This window comes from Rhinoderma darwinii, chromosome 1, assembly GCF_050947455.1.
Source record: "Rhinoderma darwinii isolate aRhiDar2 chromosome 1, aRhiDar2.hap1, whole genome shotgun sequence".
Taxonomy (NCBI): domain Eukaryota; kingdom Metazoa; phylum Chordata; class Amphibia; order Anura; family Rhinodermatidae; genus Rhinoderma; species Rhinoderma darwinii.
In genome coordinates, this window is record NC_134687.1 from 136,932,744 (window position 1) to 136,951,333 (window position 18,590).

General features: G+C 39.0%; 1 protein-coding gene across 4 annotated transcripts in view; it reads left to right on the forward strand.

Moving 5' to 3' along the window:
• INPP4B (inositol polyphosphate-4-phosphatase type II B) overlaps nucleotides 1–18,590 on the forward strand; it is a 622,734-nt gene that overhangs the window by 315,115 nt on the left and 289,029 nt on the right. For all 4 annotated transcript variants that reach the window (XM_075860411.1, XM_075860409.1, XM_075860408.1 and 1 more), the window contains one exon: nucleotides 4,719–4,757. In XM_075860411.1, the coding sequence (XP_075716526.1) occupies nucleotides 4,719–4,757 (39 nt within the window). The remainder of the gene's footprint in view (nucleotides 1–4,718; nucleotides 4,758–18,590) is intronic.

Here is an 18,590-nt window from a genome sequence, read left to right on the forward strand (position 1 = left end):
CGGCAAAGCTAAGGAGGGGGAGGGTGTCAGATACATTGTAATGGGGGTCACTGGCACAGTAGCAAGAATTTATAATGACTGACAGGTTCAATGTCAGCAGGTCCTATGTGTCTCTGACACGCAGGATCGAGCTACTATCTAAGTGCATAACTTAGATGCAATAGATTTCTGGTGGATCCTGCGTTTAATAATTTACGGGAAGGTGTCCGCGCCGTAAAATGTTTCCGTAAAAAATAGGCCATGTCCTATTTTTTATTTTACGGACTGTGCTCCCATACTTTATAATGGAACACAGCCCGCAAATGCGGGTGACTGTCTGTGGTCGGCAGTGCCGTAATCACGGACCGTGATTACGTGCACGTTCGTGGGCATGGGTCCTTACTTTGTGGAGGGGTGGGCACTAAACTAACTGCAGAATGTTTGAAAAATTGTCTCTGTTTACATCTGCGTATGTCAATATCGTTGTTCTGCTACTACTAATTGTCGAAGTGATGGATCTATCACGTCTGCCACATGGAAATTATTTATAATGGATTCCGTCGTGCGTGCTGTGCTATTTTTTCCATCTAATATGAGGGAATCTGCAATGGAGGCTTCAAATTAAGCCTCCATGGCAGATGTGAACAGAGCCTTAGTTGCGGAAGTTGTTACTGCATGCCCTACCTTTCTTTGATGAAGTTTCTAGCTGTCTTAGTTTCTGTACTGGATATTGCCTTGTTATTTTCATTGTGAATATAGCATCTTTATGTAGTAGCACTGAGAAGAGTAGAACTAAAGGCTCATGATGGCCACAGGCTGATCACCACTGAGACAACAAAGAGCACAAGTTCGCTTTTTATTGTTCTTAAGAAATGAATCCTGACATATTTTTCAAGAGATGAGATCCTATCCATATACAGTCTATCTTAACATAACAGCCTACAACACAACTCAGGAATAGCATATAGCCTGGAAAATGACGGTATTGGTGCTGGGTCTGTGTCATTATACAGGAAGGTGAGCTGCATCCAGTCTCTCGATGGCATTGTGCCGTTTCATTAGGTGCGTGACTAATTATGGAAATGGCCTGAAGACTCTTCTGCGGTGCCTCCTTAAGGCTCTGTTTCCAATCTTATGACATGGCTTCTAGATCAAAGTCCTAGTAATTAAGTAGACTTTCTTGTTACAAGTAGCAAAAAAAAGCATAATGACTTATTTACAGTGAGTGATTGAACAGATGCATTAGAAATGAACAGATGTGGAAGGAAAGTCTATAACTATGGGTTCATTCTGTATACTTTGTAACCATGACACAGCCGAACATGTCGTTTTCTTTTGTTCGGTCTCTCCATAATCGATGTGAAGGTGTTTTTCTTTCCTTTTTTATTTTAGCAGCGATAACAACCATGCATATAGTAAGTGATGGTCACGGGAGTCAGAATGTCATTAAAACTATTGTGGTCACAAAATTGCAGCAGAATTCCATCTCCACAGTTCTTTAGTTCAGGGAATAAATATAAAAGCACCAGATCCTAATTGGTGGTTCCACTCCCCCCCCCTCCCCCCCGTTTGTTGCTGACTAAAATCACCTAGTGAATGAGTTCTTCTAGGATTCTATCAATTACTTGTTAAAGTAAGAAAACCATTACTCTGTACTGCAAAGTTGCAAAAAGATTCCAAATATTTTCTGCATTTTAATTTACAATTCTATTTTGATTTTTAAAATATTATTTTTTAACGCAAGTGCACCCAGTGTAAGGTGAAGCTCCGGCTTTAATTCACTTGCTTCCTGGGATTAGTTGGCAAAATAAAAAAAGCACATAAAAAAACTACAATATGTGGAGCTGCTTGTTCAATAGGATGCGAGCGCAGGGTTTCTCCATGTCTTGGTGAATGTCTATAACAGAATACACCAGCTGCCTGTTAAGCGGCAGGGTCTGGGGGATCGAATGTTTAATCCGCTTCTATTTTGAACTTATTGGACAATTAGCGCCCTTTCTTACCTTTCCTCATAGCTCAACATATCGTGAGATGTTTGGGGATGACCAGCTTTGAAAAACAAACAAAAACACCATGATTTCGTGATAATTTCTTTGGTTGTGATGTGAATTGCTAACATTTCGTAATACTGTACTGAATTAGTGTAATGAGAATTTAAAGTCCTTAACCAACTTCAAGCAAGGGTAAGGGTAGACACATATGTAGTTCTTCATATTTCTGCTTCCTAATGACGTACCGCATACATTCAGCTTGGCTCAGGAACAAATTATTGTAGAAGACATAATAGTATTTTAGGATGAGGCCATACATAGAGACCTAGGTTTGGCACAAAAGAAACAATACAACTGGAATGGCTGGTGAAGTGCCTTATAGGAGATAATGGATAGCTACAAACCAGGAGCCACAAGCATGAAAGCAAACCCAAACCCTACCACTGATCTTCCTGACCATGTCTTCAATTTTCAGCACCATATTGTAAAAAGGATAGAGAGGAACTGGATAGGGTGCAAAGGCAGGCGACTAGATTATTTAATGGGATGGGCGGTGTAGCTTTTAATGAAAGGCTAGTGAAATTGGGCTTGTTCAGCTTGGAAAAAAGATGCCTTAGAGGTGATCTTATTAACATGTATAAGTATATCTGTGGTCAATACAGAGAACTAGCACATAATCTGTTCCTTCCAAGGACTCTACAAAGGACTAGGGGACACCCATTGCATGTGGAAGAAAGATGTTTCAGACATCAATATAGGAAAGGGTTCTTTACAGTTAGAGTGGACAAGCTATGGAATGCCCTTCCCCAGGAGGTAGTGATGGCAGATACAATGCCAGCATTAAAAAAAAAAGGCTGGATAATTATTTACTGACAAATTCCATTGAGGGTTATAGTTAATCTAGCAATAAACGACGTGTAATTTATTGAGAAAGGTTGAACTTGATGAACCTGTGTCTTTTTCAACCTATGTAACAGATTTTCTTGACTATAATCCAACACTGTGTCAAGGCTGACATCATTGAATTGGGCCATATAGAGCCCACAGTAGCGTTCTTGTACTATGGTTTCTTAAAATTTGTCTATTCTTCAAACTTTTACAAACGCCTCATCTTTTGTGTGTGAAAACCGGAAACCTGCCGGAATGGTGACGAACGGAAACCATTAGCGATGTTTCCGTCACCATTGATCTCAATGGTGACTGAAACGGAAGCTGTGGTTTCACTTTCCGTTGCGCGGTTCACCCGACGGAAACCTCTGACGGAACTCTGGAACGGAAAGCGAACAGTGATGTGAACAGGCCCTTAAGGGCCCTGACCGCCGGACGTGTATATACACGCGGCATCTGGAACTGGTTAAGCTGCAGATCCAACAACGTGCAAAGCAGTGGTAAACAGCATACGGTTTGGTCAGTGAACTCGTGGACCTTATTTTGCCCAGCTTAGAGGCTATTCACATCTGTGTCGGATGCTCCGTTAGGGGCCTCCGTCACAGTTCCGGCAGTATTTACCGGAATCTATAGCGCAGCATGCTGTGCTATAGTTTCCGGTAAGACGACAGACACCCCGATGGAAAGCCGATGGAACCTATTAAAGTCATGGGGTTCAGTGTGAATAGGGCCTAAAAGTGATTTTCTCTAAAAAAAAAATAAATATAAAAATATCAGCCTCTGTATCTTTGCATACACTGACTGCAAACAGGTTTCGAACATGATGAGGAAAAAACACAAATTATATTAGAAATTTGTATAACTTTTTATTATACAGCGGTTATACTTTATAAACAGAAAACCCTGTTAAAGGTTAGTTTGGCAAGCTCTTGTACTGTTTGTATTTGTACTTCATATCATGAGACCTTTAATATATCAGAGCTTCAGGAATCCCGACTCTACGTATTTAACTTTATGAATTGTTCCATCAAGTATACATGATATAAATTCCATTACACAGGCTTATATTATGATCATATGTATTTGTTTGAATGTGCATGCAAGGAGTTAAAAGGAATCCGAGAGCTTTTCACAATATAAGACTATGTATGTGTGCCTCAATGCCTCCTTCTCTGGTTCCAGTACACATCGGATCTACGTCAAATGCAGACTGAACTTAATGTTCTACATTAGAAAACAACACTAGAATATAAACAATAAAACGGTCCCGGTAAGAATTAGAGTTGTGAAAAGGCAACACTAAATAAGGAAACCTGGAAAATGTGCGAAGTGAATGTTTGCATAAAATAAAGTAATGTGAATGGAAACTTCTATTTTTAATGAGCTGCGGCAAATGGATCATAGCGTACCCTCGACTTAAGTCTTTATACAAGCATTTATTTTGATAATATGGACAGTAGCAGCACCGGGATGCCCCTTTGTGACTCGCTGTAACTGCTGGGGGAAGCTGGGTAATTCACTCCTAATGAACTATTCATTCTCATCCATTTTACAGTGCTATTGATTTTTGCTTCTCCTGCTGCAGAAAAAGGCAGAGGAGCATGTTTTGGGAAGACTGCTGATTTTAGCACAGAATGACTAGAAGAACGCATCGGGTACCAATTAGAACAGATTCTGATAGTTTAATTCATGTGGTCATAATTCTTTTGGGGACAGAACTGAAATGGATAGTTGCACTCCTATCGCAGGAGGAAATCAATAATGTAATAGTAAGCTATACAGCAATAATAAAAGCACTGAAGTTTATAGCTTTGTCTAGCCTTTCAAATCATTTATCTTTTTGTTTTTCTTTTCTCATAGGTTCTTCCAGAAGCCAGTGATCCAAGAACGAACAGTGGGGTAATCAATTTTTTTTTCTTGTGTTTTTATAAAGATTTTCTTAAAGAAATTGTAGAATTATAGAATGCAAGTTCTACACAACATATTTATTTTGGATGATATTTCTGTAGTTGTTATTAAAATTGATGCCGCTGAATCTTCAAAATATATGTGAACATGTATGATTCTTCATACATTTATCACACCCTTAACTGGAACAAAGTCTATAAGATAGGATTACTCTCTTGTAAAATAATAGCTAACATTTTGTTGGAAAAACTGTTGTATGTACTGTGTGTCCCCTTACATAGAGTTGTGTGTTTGGGCGCCCTTTGTCAAAATAACCTTTGTCCCAGCTTTGTTGACTTTGGTAAGGGCCGCCCAAACTTTTGCATGCAATTCTATGTCAGCATATAGTGACTGCTTTGCCATGCCCCCTGTTTGAAAATTGTTATTACTGTTCGCATCTCTCGTAAGCTTGTAGAGTCACGTGTCAAGCGTCATTCAGTTCATATACTATATTAGGGCATCTTATAGTTTCCATAATTGAAAAAAAAATCTGCCTGCTGGTTATTTCATTTAAAAAAAAATATAATTGACATACACTTAATGTGTCATCAGAAAATTACCTCTGGTTTAAATCAAGTTTATATGTTAAACATATTTTGTGATAAATGTTTGTGATTTATTTTTTTTTAATTAATTTTCTATATCACCTATATAAAAAAAATAATCCTGTAATCGTGAGCCTCATAATAGACTGACACTTCCTGTTCTGTAGAGATCACTTCTCAGCAGTCATCTCATTATCATCTCAGGCAGGATTACAATGAAAGGTAAGGCTCTATTCACATGACAGGCTCCGATTGTTGGACGTTTTGGTCAGTTTTTCTTGGCTGTTTTGCATCCTTTCCGTTCCGGGCCATGTTTCCCTTTTTTAACAGCTGATTTTGACCTGTTTTGCATTCGTTTTTTTCCCTGTTTGTTTTAAAAACACATGAATTTAATTTGTAAATTTTATGCCACACACATCCCTCTGTAGATAATGCCACACCATGCCCTCTGTAGAGAATGCCACACACTGCCCTCTGTAGATAATGACATACACTGCCCTCTGTAGAGAATGCCACACACTGCCCCCTGTAGATACCCCCCCATAGATGGCACCCCCCATACATTCCTGTAGGGGACCGCTCCAGGAGAAGTCCCTGACTTCAATGTCCATATATGGACAGTGAAGTTAGGGACTTCGCCTGCAGCGGAATCACCGGCCACAGCATCGGGGATTCTGCTTCAGAAGTCCCTGACGTCACTGTCTATCTATGGACAGTGAAGTCAGGGATTTCTCCTGGAGCGGAATCCCCAGCCACAGATTCGGCCGAAGCTGTGGCCAGGAATTAGGGATTCAGCTCCTACAGGGAGCAACAAAATACCCTCCTCCTCCTCCTCACATGCACTTCACACTGTGAGAGGAGAAGAGAGAGCGAGCGGCAGAATGCACGGCCGTCACTTGGATCACATCCGAGTGACAGCCGTTCTTTACACGGCCCCATAGACTTCTATGGGAGCCGTGCGGCTGGGAGAACGACCCAAAATAGGACATGTTCCATTTTTTGACGGCCCGGTTTACTTTTCTTATCTATCTGGGTGTAATTAGTAATATGTATATATTTGATACATTCATTTAAAAAAAAACAAAAAAAAACAATATGGCAAGGAGTATGAAACATGTTCCAAAGGGTTACTGAAATCACCAGTTTTAAGACCTAGTTCCTGAAGTGTCTCACATTCATGAACAATGTGACAAGTGACAAATCAGATTTGTCTTTGTTCCATTTTTTTTTTAATACATTAAGCACAGGGGTTCCGAAAACTAAATCCATTTTAGTAAGAAAAAATTATAGGAGGACATTTAAAACCAAAAAATATATATTGGAATGGGCACTATAAATGAAGCACATATATCACCTTTTGAACCTCACTAGCTCCATTTGTAGCACCAAACCTTCTAAACGTGTCTTTACTAGTTTTTAATACTATCAAAACCATTACAGTTGCTGCAGATATTCCCTAGTTAAGATAATGGGCTTCCCATATTGTAAACACTTTTATCCAATGTTCTCCATTATATTTTCTAGAAGAATGCATGGTTGAAAAACACTAGATGTCAAAAGACCTAGAAACAACATTAGTCCATGTTGGCAATTGAATAGCTGATCCAGACCAGTGTTTCTCAACATTTCTACGTCTAGTGCACCCTACTCAAACAAATTAAATCAAAGTACCCCCAAGGCTATGATCATACAGTAGGATGCCTATTAAAAGCACATCGTGAGTACAGTGTGAATACCACTAGAGACATGACATGTACCTCTGGGGTTCACATACCACAAGTTTGGGATGTAGATAACTGCCAAATGTAGAAAAACCAGATGACCGAAAAAGTAAAGCTTACATTTTTATTTAATCCACATAAAAACATTAGGAACCGGGTGTTTCTGACCTTAATGGTCCCAATGATAGTAATTTCTTCAATGTTTCTCCGCAACAAACATTCAACGAATGTCGCCACATTTATTTTTATGAGGATAGAAAGTGTTCACCATCCTGAGGAGATGGTGATTGGAGGAGACAGATTGAAAATCTTGAGACATATTAAATCTTCGTATTAAAAACGTCCTATCCTTATGGTCTAAATGAAAAAAGGGTCTCATATAATGTTTGTATCATTGGCTATTTTTCTTTATATATTTTTTTTTTTATACGCCGAATCATGGAATTTGTTTCACATCTGCTATCTACTTAATGACTTTGGACGTGGATTTAGAGGAGACGTTTTCTAATTTGTTTTAGAAGGCTATAACTAAAGACCAGTAAGGTCAAAAACATTTTTTTTTTCAAGTTTTTACTCATGGTTGCTACTATTTTAATGTGCGTGAGCTGAACATTACATTTAACTGCCAAATGTACCAGTATTGTAACTTGGCAATCTGTCAAGCTTTGGTTGACACTTGCATGTTATGTGCGTTAAAGGGACCTGTCGCTAGGTCATATAAGTTGAACTGGTCTACTGACCTGAATAGTGCTGCCCCCCCCTTGCCCTGTTCCAGAGATATGGCCCACTGTTGTATTGGCTCTCTATAGACTAATCGAACAGGGCGTGAACACCCCTTATGCTGCCTCGCAATGATTGATCAGCATAAGAGGCTGGGAAAATAGCTCTACCCCTTTGGCTAACTACAGCAAATTAGCATATAGGGAGCCAACACAACAGCGGACCATATCTCTGGAACGGGAAGTTATAGGAAAAAAACGAACTGGAATTCGGGAAACAGTGCTATTGAGGATAGTTAACCAGTTCAATTTACATGACCTAGTAATAGGTCGTCATTACCTTTCTTCCACTAAACATTTGATAGAATACTGCTGTTTACAAACTGGATATATTTGTCTTGCATTTGCTTTCCATTCTAGGCTTTTGCATCATGAAAACTAAGATTCGGCATGGCAATGTTAGGGTCAAGTGAATGCATTCTAATGAGACTTCTCAATTTCATAGAATCAATTTTGTGTCAATGAAATGAACATCACGTACTTTATTCCTCCTTCACTTTTTATGAATCCCTACTGACATCTTCCTTTATGCTCTGCCTACCAGTGACTTTATCAGCATGCATATATTCCATAGAAACAAGCTCTCTGCTTCATAAGCATATTCATGCATAGCAGTTTTAGCAATTCAATAGAGGTTGCTGATCAGTGGTGATGAGATCCCTTTGATGTAGGAGAAATTCTATTTGTATAAGACTGACTTCTCCAACATAGATGTCCTTAACAGCTGCTTCTATGTGGTGTCGACATGCTAATGAGGTCAATGCCGACAGAAAGTGGAAGAGGAAGTCAGTGAGGATTCCTAAAAAGTGAGGAAGAAACACAGTAGTGTTATGGCATTCATACATAAATAAACCACTGTATGTAGATGAGAACTGTATCGAAAACATAGTGCTGCATTGTGTATCTATGCATGTTAGGTTACAAGGGTTTTCAGCCTTCCTATAAATAAAGCTGGGTGATTGTATAATAAAAACATATACAACTTCCTAATATACATTGGAGGAGAACTATCAAAACTAGTACAAGGCAAAAGTATTGCTCTCTGATTTTTTTCAGAGTCTCAGAAAAAGAGCTGATAGTGTTTATTATGAACCACTTTAAATTTTTCCTTTGCACTAATTTTCGTCAATCTTTTGCTTTATATTTCGGTTCCTTACCATTTTTAAAGGGGTTTTCCCAGAATTAGAAACTGTCACCTATCAAGAGGACAGGTTATAATTTTCTGATTATTGGGGATCCTACCGCTTGCACCACCACTGATCTTGAGAACAGGGGTCCTGAACCCCCGTTCCTTCTTGCTGCTCGACAGCAGTGAGGAGGACACTGATTGGAGCGGCGGTCGAGCATGTGCGCTGCCGATCCATTCCAAGTCTATGGGAATGACGGAAACAGCCAAGTATAGCACAATGTCCTCTTCACTGTGGTCAAGCAGTGAGGAGAAACCGGTATTCAGGAACCCCGTTCTCATGATCAGTGGGACCCCCACCGATCATAAAATGTCACCTATTCTGTAGATAACGTATGATTCTGGGAAAACCCCTTTCAGATCTCTGCTTGTTGTCAATTAATGGGAACATTAAATCTAGAGGCTGAAATTCTTACAGACCTAATACTTCTCACAGTTGAGGGTTTGCTACAATTTTATCCAGCCTAGGCAATCTTCATTAAACCCTACCCGCACGAGTCAGTAACTATACGTCGTCGCGGGAGGTTACTTTCCGCTCGAGGACATATAGTTACTGAGTTGTTTCCGGTGCACACTGTCGGCGACAGTGTGCACCGGAAACCAAGAAGTCAGCTGTCTCCGACAGCTGACACTCCACTCTTGCTGGCCAGCGGACCTTTGCCGCTGATTTCGGCGAATTAACCCCTTCAATGCGGCAATCGGTTGTGATCGCCGCATTTTAGGGGTTTCTAGCATATCGGCAGACCCCGGTCAGAAATTGCAGGGTTTTCTGATAGTTAGCATGGCAAACGTAAGCCAAACAATGGCCTCCATGTCTGCCATGGCCGGAAGCCCATCAGGACCAACCTCCGGCTGGTCCTGATAGGCTTCCGGTCAGAGTGACAGGAAGTCACTGTGCCGTTCCCTTGTCGGTAACAAGGTGTGCATTGGGAACCGGGAGGTCAGCTGGCTCATCGCCGCTGATTTAGACAATTAACCCATTAAATGCGGCGTTCGATTGCGATCACCACATTTAGGGGGTTTGTAGCACATCAGCAGCCCCCATGCAATTGTGGGGGTTGCTGATGCTTGTGATGGCATCCGGAGGCCAGACAATGGCCTCCGGGTCTGCCATGTATGGAAGCCTATGAGGACCAGCCTCTGGCTGGCCCTGGTAGACTTACTGTCAGAGTGACTGTGACGTCACACTGACAGTTGGAATACATTACACTACCTAGGTAGTGTAATGTATTCTAGCAGCGATCAGAGCTGTAGGTCAAAAAACAGAAAGTGTAAAAAGTTAAAAAGTAAAAAAAGTTAATAAAAATGTTTTAGAAAAGTGTAAAAATAAAAGTTTTTTTTTACCTATAATAAGTCATTTATTATAGGAAAAAATGAAAACGTTAAAAAAAGTACACATATATGGTATCACTGCGTTCGTAACGACTCAAACTATGAAACTATAATGTTGTTTTTTCCTGCACGGTGGACGCTACAAACAAAATAAATGAAAGACTATGTCAGCATCGCTATTTTTTGGTCACCATCCCTCCCAAGATATAAAATAAAAAGTGATCAAAAAGTCGCATTTACCCCAAAATAGTACCAATAAAAACTACAATCCGTCCCTCAAAAATCAAGACCTCCCACAGCTTTTTTGACAAAAAATAAAAAAGTTACGGCTCAGAATAGGGTATCTCAGAAAATAAATTATTTTATAGAAACTTAATTTTAACGTGCAAACGCTGCAAAACATAAAAAAAAACGATATACATATGGTATCGCCGTAATTGTACCGACCTGCAGAATAAAATAAAATGTAATTTATTGCGCACGGTGAACGCTGTAACAAATAAAGAATTTAAACCGCCAAAACCGCTGTTTTTTGGTCACCTTAGCTCTAAAAGAGATGTAATAAAAAGTGATCAAGAAGTTGTTTGTGCCATATGGTACCAATAAAAACTACAGCACGTCCCGCCAAAAATAAGCCCTCACAGCGCTCAATCGATGAAAAAATAAAAAAGTTATGCCTCTCAGAATGTGTTGATACAAAACAATTTATTTTTTCCAACAAATAGTCTTTTCTTTGTAAAAGTAGTAAAAGATAAAAAAAAACGATATAAATTTGGTATCACTGTAATCGTATTGAGATGCAAAATAAAACTAAAGTTGTCGTGTTTACTGCACGGTGATAGACGTAAAAACAAAACCCAAAAAACAATGGAGGAATCACAGTTTTTTCCAATTTCAGCCCGCAAATAATTTTTTTTTCAGTTTCCCAGTACATTTTATGGTACTTTAAATAGTGTTAATAGAAACAACAACTCTTCCCGCTAAAAGTAAGCTCTCACACCGCTCTATTGAAGGAGAAAAAGAAAAACGTTATGGCTCTTGGAAGGCTGGGTGTGAAAAACTAAAATGAAAAAGCAAAAAAGGATCAGTCCTGAAAGGGTTAATTAATTTCTAATAAAAAAAATATTTATGACCACATATGGGGTATTGCCGTACTTAAGAGAAATTGCTTTACAAATGTTGGGGTGCTTTTCCTCTTTTATCCCTTGTGAAAATTAAAAAATTCAACATTTTAGTGGACAAAAATGTTGATATTAATTTTCACGGCCTAATTCCACTAAATTCTACAAAAAACCTGTGGGGTCAAAATGCTCACTATACCCCTAGAAAAATTCCTCGAGGGGTGTAGTTTCCAAAATGGGGTCAATGTTCCGGTCCCTCCAGGGCGTTGCAAACCCGAAATGGCACTAAAAACTAATTCAGCAAAATCTGCGCTCCAAAATCCAAAAGGCGCTCCTTCCCTTCTTAGCACAGTTGTAAGTCCAAACATCAGTTTATGACCACATATGGGGTATTGCCATACTCGGGAGAAATTGCTCTACAAATGTTGGGGTGCTTTTCCTCTATTCCTTGTGAAAATTAAAAAATTCTATGTTTCCGCAGAAAAAAAGGTGATTTTCATCTTCACAGACTAATTCCACTAAATTCTGCAAAAAAAACCGTGGGGTCAAAATGCTAACTATACCCCTAGAAAAATGCCTTGAGGGGTGTAGTTTCCAAAATGGGGGTCACTTTTGGGGGGTTTCGACTGTTTGGTCACCACAAGACCTCTTCAAGCCTGACATGGTGCCTAAAATATATTCCTAATTAAAGGAGGCCCCAAAATCCACTAGGTTCTCCTTTGCTTCTTAGGCTGGTGCTTCAGTCCATTAGCGCACTAGGGCCATATGTTGGATTTTTCTAAAAACTGCAGAATCTGGGCAATAAATATTGAGTTGCGTTTCTCTGGTAAAATCTTCTGTGTTACAGAATTTTTTTTATTACATATGAATTTTGGCAAAAAAAATTTAATTTGTAAATTTCACCTCTACATTGCTTTAATTCCTGTGAAACGCCTAAAGGGTTAAAATACTTTCTGAATGCTGTTTTGAATACTTTGAGGGGTGCACTTTTCAAAATGGGGTGATTTATGGGGACTTTCTAATATATAAGGCCCTCAAAGCCACTTCAGAACTGAACTGGTCCCTGAAAAAATAGCCTTTTGAAACTTTCTTGAAAATGTGAGAAATTGCTGCTAAAGCTCTAAACCCTGTAACGTCCTAGAAAAATAAAAGGACGTGAAAAAAACAATGCAAACATAAAGTAGACATATGGGGGATGTTAACTAGTAACTATTTTGTGTAGTATTACTATCTGTTTTACAAGTACATACATTTAAATTTTGAAAAATGCTAATTTTTTCAAAGTTTTGTTAAAATTTGATGTTTTTCACAAATAAATATTGAATTTATCGACCAAATTTTTTTCACTAGCCTAAAGTACATTATGTCACAAGAAAACAATCTTAGAATCGCTTAGATAGGTAAAAGCATTCCAATGTTATTACCACATAAAGTGACACGTCAGATTTAAAAAAAATCATCTGTGTCCAAGAGGCCAAAACAGGCTCTGTCCTGAAGGGGTTAAGCTAAACAATTACAACTCCAGGCTTTATATCTGTTACCAACACTATTACATTGTAGTTACAGGGAAAGTATAACCCATATATTTTTATTTATAATCAAAACTAAATAGTAACCTTTTTTCTGATCTGTTTATTTTTTGATTGTAGATTTTTTTACATTTTAGTTTCTGTACATGATTATGGGGGCAGCCATCTTGACTGAGCTGTGGTTAACAGCATTTAGAGAAATGCTTTATAGCAGCCACATGGACTATAGGAGCCTGTGAACAGTAGAGTTTTCTAGGCATGCTCTGTGACCTGTGCAGAGGTCATTGTTCAGGAAGGGATAGGATAATCTGTGTCAATCACCTATTGTCAACGATGAATCCCGTGTTATATATCTATATAGATGTGTTACCATTCTTTGCATTCCTGCCTGTGATGATAATGAGATGACTGCTGGGAAGTGATCTCTACAGAACAAGAAGTGTCAGTCTATTATGAGGCTCAGTGGTCAGTGTGAAAACTGCAAGATTTTAGTATACTTTTTCAATATAGATAATGACAAAGAAAATTTAAAAAAAATCACTCAAAAAATGTTTAACCCCTTCAGGACTGAGCCTATTTTGCCCTTGTGGACGCAGCCGATTTTTTCAAAATCTGACGTGTCACTAAATGTGGTAATAACTTGGGAATGCTTTTACCTATCCAAGCGATTCTGAGATTGTTTTCTCGTGACATATTGTACTTTGTTAGTGGAAAAATTTGATCAATAAATTCAGTATTTGTTTGTAAAAAAAACACCAAACTTTAGAGAAAAAGTTTAAATGTATCTACTTGTAAGACAGATAGCCATAGCACAAAAAATAGTTACTAATTAACATTTCCCATATGTCTACTTTAGATTGGCATCATTTTTTGAACATCCTTTTTTTTTCTAGGACGTTACAAGGCTTAGAACTTTAGCAGCAATTTTTCATATTCTCAAGAAAATTTCCAAAACCTATTTTTATAGGTACCAGTTAACTTCTGAAGTGGCTTATATATTAGAAACCCCCATAAGTCTCCCAATTTTAAAAACTGCACCCCTCAAAGTTTTCAAAACAGCGTTCAGAAAGTTTCTTAACCCTTTAGGTGTTTCACAGAAATTAAAGCAAAGTAGAGGGGAAATTTACAAATGTCTTTTTTTTGTCAAAAAATCCATTTTAATCAATTTTTTTCTGTAACACAAAAGGTTTTACTAGAGAAACACAACTCAATATTTATTACCCAGATTCTGCAGTTTTTAGAAATATCCCACATGTGGCCCGAAGCACAGGCCTCCGAAGCAAAGGAGCACCTAAAGGATTTTGGGGCCTCCTTTTTATTAGAATATATTTTAGGTACCATGTCAGATTTGAGGAGGTCTTGTGGGGCCAAAACAATGGAAACACCTCCAAAAAGACACCATTTGGCAAACTACACCCCTAAAGGATTTTATCAAGGGGTATAGTGGGCATTTTAACCCCACAGGTTTTTTGCTGAATTTAGTGTAATTCATCCGTTAGGGGTATGTTCACACGCAGTGTTTTCATGCGTGAAAAAATGGAAGCTGAATGCCTACAAACATCTGCCCATTGAAATCAATGGGAAAAACAGCATTTAGTTCATACAGGGCTTCCTTTCACGCTGCTGTTTTAAAAAACGGAGCGTAAAAGGACGCTCCATAAAAAGTGCATGTCACTACTTGAGGCGTTTTTTGGTGCTGATTTTCCATTGAACGCTATGAAAACTGCCTCAAAAAACACCTCAAAAGAAGCCTGAAAAGAAGTTTCAAAAGAAGCTCCAAATTAAAAGAAGCTTCATTTTCAGCTTCAAAAACGCCTGAAAATCAGAGGCTGTTTTGTCTGAAAACAGCTCCGTATTTTCAGACGTTTTTTGTTAAGCGTATGAACATACCCTAATAATGAAAATCAACATTTTTTCCAATTAAACGTAGAAAGTCTAAATTTTTACAAGGAATAAAGAAGAAAACGCACCGCAAGATTTGTAAAGCAATTTCTCCTGATTACAGCTATACCCCATATGTGGTAATAAACGGCTGTTTGGGCACACGGCAGGGCTCAGGAGGGAAGGAGCGCTATTTGGCTTTTGGAGCTCAAGTTTGCTGGATTGGTTTTCGGGTGTCATGTCGCATTTGCAAAGCCCCTGAGTGACCAAATCAGTGGACACCCCCCAGAAGTTACCTCATTTGGGAAACTACAGCCCTAAAAATAATTTATCTAGGGGTATAGTGATCATTTTATACTCATAGGTTTTTTGCTGAATTTAGTGTAATTAGGCCGTGGATACTTCTATAGTTTGTTTTTTGTACGGCGTTCACCGTGCATTATAAATGACATATTTAATTTATTCTTTGGGTCGATGCGATTATGGCAATACCATATGTATATAGGTTTTTTATGTTTTACGATGTTTGCATGATAAAATCACGGTTTTAAAAAAAATATTTAGTTTTTGTGTTGCCATATTCTAAGAGCCACAACTTTTTTATTTTTCCATCAAGAAAGTTGTGTGAGGGCTTGTTTTTTGCGGAACAAACTGTCATTTTTATTGGTACCATCTTTGAGTACATGCGACTTTTTAAACCATATTTATTAAAAATCTTTGGGAGCTGAAGTGATTCTGGTATCGTTTTTTAATAATTTTTCTTATGTCGGTCACCTTGCGGGATAAATGATGTTATTTTTATAGGTCAGGCTGTTACGGACGCAACGATACCAATTATGCATAGTTTTTTTTTTCTAATGATAAAGTTCTTTATAAGGGAAAAAGGGCAATTTTTAATTTTATTATTTTGAAATTTAACTTTTTTACTTTTGTAAAAAAAAAAAATTTTTATTTTTTTTATTTTTTTTTTTAGTCCCACTAGGGACTTGAAGATCCAATTGTTGGATCATTGTTATAATACCCTGCAATACTTGTGTATTGCAGGGTATTATACCTGTCACTTTCAAACTGACAGTGGACATATTAGGTCCTGCCTCTAACAGGACCTAATCGCCTTCCATACATGGCAGACCGGTGGCCTTTGTTAGGCTTCCGGTTGCCATAGCAACAATCGGCCCCCGCAATCGCGTAGTGGGTTGCCGATATTGTTATAACCACTTAAATGCAGCGGTCGCTATTGACCGCATTTAAGGGGTTAATCGGCGGGGATCACAGCTGTGATCTGACCAGATGTTTTCCCCCAGTACTAAGGCTGCTAGTAGCAGCCCGCACTGGGAGATGCCGAGCTGCGGGGAGTGCCTGTGTGCTCTGTTAGGAGCATACGTAGATTAACGGGCTGCAGGCACAAGGACCAGTGCTGCACCCCGTTAATCTACGTGGGGTGGTCGGGAAGGGGTTAATGTAAAAAACATGATTTAAATAGGTCATTTTTTAATGACACATTCCCTTTAAAGGGGTTGTCTGATTTTAGAAAACCCATTTTCAATTACCCCATTTCTGAGTTAATAGTGAGAGGTCCCTAGTTAGGCCTCATGCACACGGCCATGCCCGTAATCATGGCTGCCGTCGGCTGAGGGCCGCATTTTCATGCCGTGCTCCCATACAAAGTATGGGAGCACGACACGTAAAAAAACAAAAAGTAGGACATGCTCCATAATTCCCGGCACGGTTCTACGGCATGAACACCTATCCGTAGCGGTACGGAAAAGTGTCTGCGGCCAATAGAACCGGGCGGGTCCGTAATTGCGGAGCGCATTACGGTCCGCAATTACGGAGATTTTTTACGGTCGTGTGTATGGGGCCTTAAAGGCCATAATCTTTTAGCCAGAGCAGAGATTGGCTAAAAAGATCTAACTCTAGAGAACCTGGCACGTCCATGTGTTACGCAAACCCAATCATTTTAAAGAACTATGCAGTGCTTCATGAACACTTGATGCCAGTTTCCCCAGAAGATTACAGCTTATCATTGGTGGGCCCAGTAGAGGGTTACTATGTGATCATCTTATTTGGATACAACTAAGTAGACCGGATACAATTCTAACACATTCTCATCTGTGAAACGTATTAGTACAGGTTTTCAGGGTTGCATCACTTGTCATAATAGACAATTCTGGAAAGAAAGTAAACTTTTTTCATTGTACAAAATCTATGCTGAGTGATTTTATTCCTTGACGCTTTACCATAAAAGAGACACATATCCCCTTCCAGTTTCACCACACCACATTCTTTCTTATTGCTGTCGAGTCAGTTCGGTGTTTAAGGGTACAGTATAGCTTTGTGCATCTAACTAATGCCTCATGAGAAACCTGCGGATCACGGCACGTATTTTTGGTGCTCTCTTGATATTTGTCTTCTAAATGTGATCACTTCATGTCCAGAGCAGGGATGATATAATCATTTTGGTTCATTGGATACTATTGAGTCGATAATAGGCTGATGTTCGCTAGCTTGCCTGGTTTTAATACAGTTACTTTAGAGAGCAGGATAATAGATTGTTGGCTGTGATTCACCCTCCAATTTTTGTATTTCAGCATGACTGACAGTTTAAATAAAAAGGGAAAGAACCTCTGCATTATAGCAGTAAACGTTCATTATTTTACATTCAGACATGTGGAGAAGAATAGAAAATAACTAACCAGATTGTTTCTTTTGGTTGAATATAAAGCATTATGTATTCTATCTTACTCTAGTGTAGAGACTTGAGTCATGAGATTATTATAAGTCCAATTTCTGGTGATCTGGGGTCTAAGACTTTACACACGCTTACATATGCAAGTCAGGCGCCGTACACTTTATCAGCTGGAAAAGCCTTAAGGCATTAGGACAGCAGTGTCAGCTGGTGACATTTCGAGACATGCCTGGTGGGTTCCCTGCATTATATATTGAAAATCTTAATTCTAAGAATTAATTTGATAAACACCCGCTGTGTATGATTGCCTCCAATCCCATCTGCAGTTGTCCATGATGATAAGCATGTGTGGAACCTATGATATGCCCCGGTATTTTTCTACAGCTTGAGCTATGCTTGGTACTGTTAAGCTATGTTCACATCAGTATCACAGATTCTGTAATATTTGACAGAAAGGAATAGCGCTGCATGCAGCACTACTTTTCCCCATCAAAGTAGTGGGTACTTTGGCAAAACCCAATGAATCCATCACAGCATTGTGGCTTTCGGTATAAACACAAACCAAAATGCAGATGTGAGCAGAGCCTAAAGGTGGCTATACACATTAGACTAATGTCAGCTGATTTAGTCAGAAACTACTGACCATCTAATATGTACTAAATGTTTAACGGACGTTCGTTCGGCAGGTGTCGAGGAAAAAATGTATCGGGCATGTTGAATTTTAGGTTGCAGCGGCTTATTTCCCTTTTCCCATTGAAAACACATGTACCCCCACCGATCCGTACCTACGTTTGTATCGGGAGGATAGGAGGAGTAGCTGTTGACCAAACAAGCATTTTTCTGACATCTATTGAAGTTATATGGCCACCTTTAGCGGCAGCAATGCTTCCATAGTAGCTTTGGTGTTAACACTTTTGCTAACTGTTTGGAAGTATAGAAAGTATAGTCCTCCAGATCTTGGGCCCGGTACCTAGAGTACAGAATTGGAGAACATTTTGTATC